At 41.0% G+C, this 9,550-nt stretch overlaps 1 protein-coding gene across 1 annotated transcript in view; it reads left to right on the forward strand.

The window, feature by feature from the left end:
* Positions 1–9,550, forward strand: part of NHSL1 (NHS like 1) — a 59,887-nt gene that overhangs the window by 28,201 nt on the left and 22,136 nt on the right. Inside the window, exons 4-5 of the mRNA XM_035899855.1 lie at positions 2,380–2,572; positions 7,463–7,594. Of these exons, the coding sequence (XP_035755748.1) occupies positions 2,380–2,572; positions 7,463–7,594 (325 nt within the window). The remainder of the gene's footprint in view (positions 1–2,379; positions 2,573–7,462; positions 7,595–9,550) is intronic.

The following is a 9,550-nucleotide window of genomic DNA, read 5'->3' on the forward strand; positions in this document are numbered from 1 at the left end:
CCCCCCGGGGCTGCGGGGCCCCAGCCGGCCTCACCGTGGGCTGCACCCGGGGCTGCGGGGGAATCTCTGCTCCGGTGCCTGGAGCCCCTTCTGCCCCCCTGCTGCCCTGGCCTGGGGGGCTGCAGGGCTGCTCCTCTCACCCCTCTCTCCGGCTGCAGTTGCCCAGTTTTTTCCCCCTTCTAAAATACATTATCACAGAGGGGCTACCACCGTTGCTGATGGGCTCGGCCTTGGGCAGTGGCAGGTCCACCTTGGAGCCGGCTGGCATTGGCTCTGCCAGACGTGGGGGAAGCTTCTGGCAGCTTCTCACAGAAGCCACCTCTAAAATTCCCCCCCCGCTACCAAAATCTTGCCACGCAAACCCAATATAATTTTTATAGGAATGGGTTTAGAACCTTTTAAAAACAACGCGGGCCTGAAAAAATATTGGTGTCCTTCAATAAGCTTGTATTGAAAGAATCACTGGGGCTTTCACAGGGCTGAGCCCTTCCCTGCAGAGCAGCATCTATCCCATCCACCGCCTCTCTGGTAAAGAAATGTAAGACTGGCAGAAATGGATTATTCTCTAGAAGAAAAGCTCCCATGTTTCAAAGTGTGGTTTCAAACCGCAGGATGATATTGGTAATAATTTCACTGCCTGAATTTTTTTTTTTATTATTATTACCTGAAGAGGTTTTACTTTTCTGTGGTTTTACTTTTTACCTGGAAATTGCTTTTATTTTTATTTTTTATTAAAGAAAGTGCTGGGCCGTGTCCTAAAGGATGTAGAGTCGAAGCATAATAGAATAAATAAATGGTTATTTATTTATAAACAGTGGGAACTCCTCATGGTAACAGGAAGAAAATTAACATCAGAAATGATAAACAGTGGTTGCAGCACAGTGTCTGGGCATGTCTTTCATATAGCACTCAGCTTCAAGAGAAAACAGATCGCTTAGGCTGAAAAGCCATCATAATAATAATAAAAAAAATCCATCTGTTATAAATAGCTGTGATGTGTCTTTCCATGCCGGTGTACAGCAGTGAGGGCGTAACTGCCGGGAGAGGCAGTGATCCAGTACTGACAGCCCTATTTTGGGTAGCAGTCTGCTCTCCAAAGGGAGAGAGGAATAAAGAAAAGGAGGGGAGGGCTGTAGCTCTGGTCTGGTGGTAGAGAGGGAGCTCCGCTGTGCAAGCGACCCCAGCAAGCACCCCTGAAGCAGAGGATTTGGGAGGCTGCAGAGGGATTTCTGCTAGTGCTGCAGCCTCTCTGCAACTCCTCTTCCATGGTTTTCTGCTTGGTTTTGCTTTGCCTGAGGGCAGGAGGTGCCGGCGGTCGGCTTTCCTCCAAGTCTTCCTTCCTCTCCTGCTTCTGGGATTCCCTGGGTTGCCTTGCTGCTGGCGGGAGCAGGGAGGAGGGAAGGCTGCTTCTCCTGGGTTTGCCTGGAGCTTATACTGCCTGGTGGAAGCCCTAGTGGTGTCTTCTGTGTGCCTCAAACCTGCCTGTCCTCGGGGTTTGCCACAGACTAGTGCTGTCCTGTCAGTAAAAAGCTATGTTATGGTTTTCTCTGCCATTACTGGCATGCAAGTGAGGACCTTGTAATGAAAACAGGTTTGCTCCCTGAAAGCAAATGGCTTTTTCAGCTTATAACTTTTTCTGGTGAAAGGATCTGCACAAGCTCTTGCAACCTCTTTCTGGTGCAGAAAGGTTTTTTGTTTCATTGGTTGGTTTGTTGTTTTGTTTTGTTTTGTTTTGTTTTAAAGTGAAACACCCATCACGGAGGTGAATGACTTTTAAAATGACCTACTATGGCTACTAATATTGTTAACTGCTTCATCCTTGAAAAGTGGGCAAAATTACACCCTTGACTGTGGCATGAGTTTCTCCAAGGCCAAAGCAAAGTTTTCTTGCAACCTCACTGATCCACGGCTGGTGCTTTTGTGGAGCGCATTGACTGGTTCTTTTACTGAGCTCTCCCAAAACCTTGTTGAGACCTTAGGTATCCTCACACCCTAGTACAGCTAGAGCAAAGCAGTGCTCAAATCTCATCTTCCTAGTAGGGCACTGGGATGGGTTAATGACTCCAGGGACAAGGTCAATGTGTAAGATAATTAGTCGCTGTGCTTTGCTATGCTCAAGGCCACCCTTTTCTTTCTCGTTGATATGTATTCCTTAGACTGATCAGATGACTTGGATAAGTACAATCCAGGTGTTTTGTTGTGGGTTGGTTGGTTGGGGTTTTTCAAATCACTCTTTATGTAGGTCAAAGCGTGATATTGGTGAGGGTGTATTTTGCTCCAAAAGCAATCGTGCTGACTGCGGCAGCAATACCTTAGTAATACCTGCCTTTTTGGGTTTTGGTAGTAAACTTACATTCTTGCATGTATTTCTGTTTGTAGTGTCCTGTCTCTTCCCCGGAAGAAGAAAAGCTTATTACCATCAAAAGGCCTAAAACTCCAGTTCCAAATGAGTTATCAGATATCAACACCCAGACCAACTGGACTAAGTCACTCCCACTGCCAACACCAGAAGAAAAAATGCGACAACAAGCGCAGGCAGTCCAGACAGATGTGGTTCCTATTAATGTGACTGGTAGGCTTTTAATTTCAGTAATTATGTTACATTGATGAGGAGGGAAGGGATAAAAGGGGATCCATACAATTGGATAGTATTTTGACACTCATTTGATGCATGAATTTTAAATTACTTTTTGCACCTTTCTGTGAAAACAGTCTTGTGTTTAATAGTTCATCTCCAAACTTAATGAGAAAACCTCAAAAGATCCCTTAAAATTATCATTAATGAAGCGTCAGCTTGAAATGGCATTAGATATTCATGAAATACAAGAAGAGGGTTGATAAATAGCAGTGTTTTGCTGTGGACTGCACTGAAGATATGTAATGGAAAATAACGTTTTATGCAATGCTATTTCAGGATTTTCTTCTAGGAATTTTATGTAAGGAAGGTTAGCAGGGACTTTTATGTTCCAAAGACTAAATGTTACAGAATTCAAGGAAAAGAACTCTAGAGTCCTATTTTTATCAGCAACACGAGGTTTAGGGGTCAAGGAGAGTAGGATAAAACCAGCAAAAGTTAATGGGGCTACATCTTCGAGCAAGACCTTTGGTAAGACACTCCAATAACGTGAAAACAGTCCACATTTTCTTGTTATGAACTGTATATTAACTCTTCATTTTGAAAATGGTCTTTGGCTTTACAGTTGCAGAACTCCCTCTCTGTGGAAGTTAAATTATGTTAAAGCCTAATGCTGAAAAAATACTTTGTTACGTGTAAATAGAATTCCCGTGAAAGATCAAATCATCACTTCAATTTAATAATCCGTCTTTTTCTGCACAATATCAAGATTGTCTATTATTAGTTAATTCAAATAACTGACCGTTTGCCTGCCAAAACCAGGATGATATTCAATATCCAATTTATTTCAAATGCCATATGGCGCTCTCTGGCTCCATGCTCCCTCTTACAGTCAGTAGCTTGCAATGTTTAGTTTTGCTTTGGAAGTAAATTAGGTGTTCCCTTTCCCAATATGACTAACAATAATTTTTTCATATATATTTTTATAAACTAATATTTTACATAATAGCATTTATCAGCATTTAAATATTTAAGTCGTATAGGAGCAGTATTTCTGTGATGAACATCAGAGAGCTCTGAGAAATCGACAAGAAACATTTCCTTAGATAAACCGAAGAAAATACTTGAAATAAATAATATGAAGACAACTGAAAATTACAAACACTCCAGGTCTGAAAAACTAATAGAAGGAAAACAAATGCAATGCTGAAATGTTACTAGGCCAGTTGGTGTTATCCAGGGAATGCAGGATACAGGTGCAGAAGGCCAAGTTATGGGAACAATGGATAATCTGACATAATCGATAAGCTTGAGCAGGGCTTAGATATTGTGACAGCAGGAACAGGGTATACTTAGAGAAAGAGTAATCTGCTGTTCAATTTAATGGCCCTGCATACTGAAAATATATGGGGGAAGTAAACAGATGGAAAGAAAAATAAGGTAAAAGATCAAATAACCCTCATAGATTTAATTTAGTGTCACTGGGAATGTTACTGTGTTTGGATAAATTGCACTTGTGACTTTAACCAGCTTAATTCCACTGGTGTACCAAATCTCGCGTCCCCAGAATTGAACCGCAAACTCAGCGGTTCTCAACTTTTCTGATAAAAATAGTGTACGTGCATATTACACCTCACCTTTCTGGAGTGTGCCGTTGAGCATTTAGTCCCATATAAATATGGTAATCAGAAGGGATAGAAAGGGAGGCAAGTAAAGGAAGACTGCTGTTGCAGTATGTGGACTGGTCCCTGTCAGCCACTGTTTCCTTTCCCTTAGAATAATTATATTGCTACTGTGAAGGCAAGCGACAGTAACAGATTACGAGCCACACACAACACACACAAAAAAGCTGTTGTCCTTGTTCCTCTTTAAAAAGTCACAATCTGCTCCCCTCCTCTGCCCTCCCACACACCGAGTAATTTTATTTTGTGAAGTTCCTTATGTTACTGCACGAGGCAGGAAAAATAGGACCAAAAATCCTGTGCTGTTTGTTCAACGTGCCGTGGAACAAACCATCGCTGGTTTTTATTTCGATTTGGCTTTTTCCTTTGCTTGCTCTTTTTCTCACTCTCCCAGAAGAGAGGTCAAAAAACTTCCATTTTATTACTCCTGGCATGAAATAAAAGGTTAACCTCTGAAGAGGCTGCTGGCAATTGACAGCATTTTCAGCAGTGCATTAGTAATGATTCTGCTACAATGGCCTCTCATGTGCGGTGCAATAAATGCTCCACGAGTTCAGCTTTTGGGGCTCTTTGGTGAACAGATTGCAACTAATACAGTAGTAGTAAAAATCTGTTGGATAGCCTGAAGGTGCAGGGGCATTGCATTAGGCTGACAAGCTGCTGACTAGACATCTAGATTTGGAAGCAGTTTCAGTCTTTGGGAGTGCCTGGGCTGAGCTTATTCTGGCCTGGAAGGGGTTGGGCTGAATTTTCAGTGGTGGCCAGTCTTTGCTTTTACATGTCCTGGGGGTTAAAAGATGTATAATGGTGTCTGCTCTCGTGGGTTTTCCGGAACTAACTTTCTTTCCCCAGATGGAGGAGTCTGGTGATGGTAGAGGTGATCCACACCAGGATGGATCCTGCAAAACATTTAAGCATTTGCTTGAGTCCGGCTTGACTGACTTCAGTGTGATTTAAGCACATACTTAAATATTTTCGGTGAATCCAAGGAAACTGAGTAAACTGCATGAGGGAAAACTGAGTAAACTGTATAAGGAATGCCTAGATGATTTGCTACAAACCTATAACAGAAGGATAAAAGCATCTTTAAATCTGCAAAATATATTTAATGTTAACATTGATATTTTCTAAAAAAATCCAAAACAAAACAACCAATGAAAAAGGGGAAAAAGACTGAGACATTCTGATTTTGCTTGTTGGAATTTATTGAAGCTGCTACTTTGAAATTCTACAGATTTGCACAGTGGCTTTGAAAAATCCTTTGTGTATCAAAAGCCATTGAAGATGGATTGGTTGAGTTAGCTCTTGGGTAGCTCAGGGGAAGAAGTTACTGTGGATCAGCTGACACAGTAAGATTTCCCCATGGTCATCCTGTTTGTGCTGTCTGAGGCTTCATGTAAAAGACTCTCTCCTTGTTTGCACCCTCTACTTACCATTTAAATTTTATTCCAGGGCATTCAAAGCTGTATTTTAATTTCCTTGCAACTCACCATCTCAGGCATAATTGTTGGTCCTTGAATGGATAAAGATATGTTCAGAGATGCAAAACTTTCTCCTTCAAATTCTTTGGACTTGTTATAATGTGGCTAGAATTATTATTATCCTGCATGGCAGGATTACCTAATAGTCCTGACCCTGACCCCATAAGAGTCCTAATGCCCTAATAGTGGTAATGCCCCCAGACAGAGGATACTCTGTCTCAATATTTCAGGGCTTCTACTAAGCCGGTGGGATCCATAGCTCTAAATTTTATAGATCCCATGGGCTTCCTCCTCCCTTAAGCTGCCCTGAATTCAGTCAGTCCAAAACTTGGATGAAACCGGCACGTCTTTGTAGCTGCAAGGGTTCCGCTTAGCACAAGTGCGGCTTATGGGAGCGCAAGGCTCCAGTCAAACAAAGTCAGAGTCTTTGTATTTCCAAGATGGTGAATGAAACTGCTATGTTTTTTCCTTGCATTTTCACAAGTCTACATGCTATACTTTTAATATACGACTGTATCTTTAACTGTTATAGAGGTAATGAGGTTTTCTATGCTATTTGCACGACACACATCATACTGATGTGCAGTCAGCCAGGAATAATATTTATGACATATTAGTTACTATGCATTAATCACTTTTTAGAGGTGAATAACTTGGTCATCCATTTTCAAAAAAAAAGTGTACAAGGCAAAAACCACAGACATGTATATCAAGTTTTTTCTGCATTTAAGTTTTAAATGGGTCATCTAAAGGACATTTAGCAGTGCTTTAAAATGCTTTAACTTCTAAAAAAGGAGCTTACGTGTGAGATACGGGGGATAGTCGTGAGATTTTTAGAAGTGGCAGAGAATTAACTCAGCTCGCAATCTGTAGGGCAAGCTTCATCTTGCTACTAGTAAAATGGCCAAATTATAAACCTCTAAACAAAAGTGAATTCCTAAAGAAAAGCTGCTTAATGATAGTGGTGCTTCTGGGTCCCGTTATGATACAGCACATGGTCATCATAAGGCTTTGTCTGGCAACGTGTACTTACACATTTTTTTCAACTCTTGCCGTTGTATATTTTTATAATCGTTTATAAAGTTTCAATTTTAAGCAGCTTCCACTCTGACTGAAATATTTATGAGACCACAAGATCAGTTTGATCTCTGCATGCTCCATATTTGTATTCATGTTAAAAGATCACCACCAGAAATGTGGTATACTTGACAGGTTCAGAGCAACTTGGAATGAAAAAGAAGCGTCTCGTGTGATTTAACGATGGAGCTGTGCAAAGACGTTGTAATAGCTGTTGCCAATAGCAATGTCTGTTCCTGCATAAACCATTGTGATCTTTTCATTTTCATGAGCAGATTTGCTTTTTCTGCAGCTCATTACTTTAAAATAAAAGAAAGAAACCACACAAAAAACCACAAGGGGCCAAATTAAAGGAAGGATTCTGTTCATTTGTGGAATTAAGAGCTGCTCTCACCAGATCTGAACTGGGCTCAGGAAGTCAAAATTCCTTTTAAAACCTGCAGTACTGCGTAATGGATATGTGTGTCTAAAGCCTTACTGTGACGATATGCCGTATCTTCCTTCAGTGTAAACCTTCATTGTAGGACCAAGCTAACATCATTATTAATGCCTTTTTTTCCATTTCTACAACCAAACTAGTGGAAGAAAGTGCATGATGTCAGCGTGCTTGGAAGTAATGTTGCTTTGCTTGTTCTACCATGTATTAGGGGAGAATTTCGACCGCCAGGCCAGCATTCGGCGGTCTCTAATTTACACAGACACGGTGGTAAGACGGCCGAAGAAAGTCAAAAGGAGAAAGACTATTACAGGAATCCCTGACAACATACAAAAGGAGCTAGGTATGGCTCATCAGAACTGTATTCCATCCACTGTTCATTGTCACTGCTTATCATTACTCAACTAATAACATTACCAGTGCTCATGAAACCAATACAGTCTGATAGCCTATTACAGTTCCAAATACATGTGTGCCTCCTTGCCACCTTGTGCATCGGGAAATTAGGACCTTTTATTGGTTGACTTCCATCTGTTGAAGGGAACAGGGTATTTGGAAAATGGGTGTACTGGTACAATGGAAATATGCAGGGAAGTGGGGTTTCTGGTCTTTAATTCTTTCCTGGAGATTTGGTCTACTCCCCCAGGATGTTCACTGAAGCAGAACTGAAGTAGGCAGGCATTTTGTCTTGCAAATAATTACTCAGTGGAGTAAAACAATTCATGGATGCCTTCCCAAATCTGCCAAGAGTTGCATCAACAGTGAAAAACCTTTATGTTTTCCAGTTCAGTTTAGATCTAATTGGCGACCCCTTAAGTATCAGTGTTACTTGATTGGAAGTAATTTACATGGGCTCATTAACTACTGCATATATTCCAAAGGCAAAATGCCTACTCGGTCACATTTACGGTACCTCAGGCTGTCCTTTTACAGTTAGTAGCATACGTGATATTCAAAGCTGATGAAGCAGTCTGAATTTTGGCAGACCTTTCAGACACTTTTTGCAGACCTTTTTGATTTAAATCTGGTCATTCTTACTTGTTTTTAAAAAAGATGTTTCAGTTTTTCCAAAATGATAACTTCATAGATAAAATTATGCTCCCCCTCCATTGTTTTTTTTTTTTTTGCAGTAGAGGAAGAATGTATTTTAAAATAGTCTGGCAGAACATAATTTTAGGTGCTTTACATGTGGAATCGTTTCATATATTGACAATTTCAGTAAGTTTTACCTTACATTTTGCATCTTTCTTTTTTAATTATGTTTTCAATTCTTGGTTCTTTAGATTTTTCAGAAACAAGCAAAACTGTGTAACTTGTCTGGATGGGTTTGAAATGAGCTAGAGGGCCAGGCGTAGAGAAAGCCAAGAAATGAACAAGTACATGAAGAGCAGTTTGTGAGTGGAACTGTGCTCCTTCAGCATTTCTAATGAAACAGTGCCCTGCCATGGGAATCCTCTGCCTCAAAAGAAAGAAAATTCAATTGCCCTAACCCTGTTAGGCAGCTTTAAATTTTGTTACCTTTGGATCTCACATAGTGATTTTATTTCTAACTGCTGCTCTGAGATTTGTCCAAAGCTGGCAGGTGTCTTTGTCCATCTCTTCTTGTGGGATGGTTGCTGTTTTGTGCCTGCCATAGGGAACTCCTCCTCATAGTGTGGGTTCCCTTCCTCCGTCTTTGTTGTCTGCAATGGGCCTTGCCACGTGGCAGGAGACACTTTCCAGACCTGGAGTCCTCCTGGAGGTCAAAATTTGAATTTGTTATTTCCTGAGAGAGAATGACACGTTTATCAGCCTTGCAACCCTGAGAGTTAAATAAAACAAAGCAGATTTGTTCTAATGAAACAAAGCTCAAAACTGGAAACAAAGCTACATAAAACTTAATATTGAATTATTCTTAACAAAAGATTCCCTTCTCCTGTTCTAGGTCTCTCAGAGGCTAATCCCTCAGATATCATGTTTACAGCTGGTTTGAGGAATAGTAGAGACAACCCTCATCCTCTCTCATCTGTTCAGGATGGATACTTTTTACATTCCCTTCTTCCATTTTAGACTAAATCGCTTTGCTCTTTGTCTAGAGCTGAGATGAAACGGCTGGTGCTCCTTAAAAATGCTTGTGCCACAAAAACTGTTCATTTTCAGGGTTTTACAGTGGTCTTGAGTCTAGTGTGGCATTCTGAAAATGCCATACATACCAAGGTCGAAGTTTTCGACAGAGATTGTGTAGGACCTACCTCGAGGGCAGGTAGCAGAGAAAAGCCAGAGTGAAGCAGAACTCTATTTGTCACTTGCTGGGGTTCCC

The sequence above is a fragment of the Egretta garzetta genome, unplaced genomic scaffold (assembly GCF_000687185.1).
Source record: "Egretta garzetta isolate BGI_Z169 unplaced genomic scaffold, ASM68718v1 scaffold397, whole genome shotgun sequence".
NCBI classification, from domain to species: Eukaryota; Metazoa; Chordata; class Aves; order Pelecaniformes; family Ardeidae; genus Egretta; species Egretta garzetta.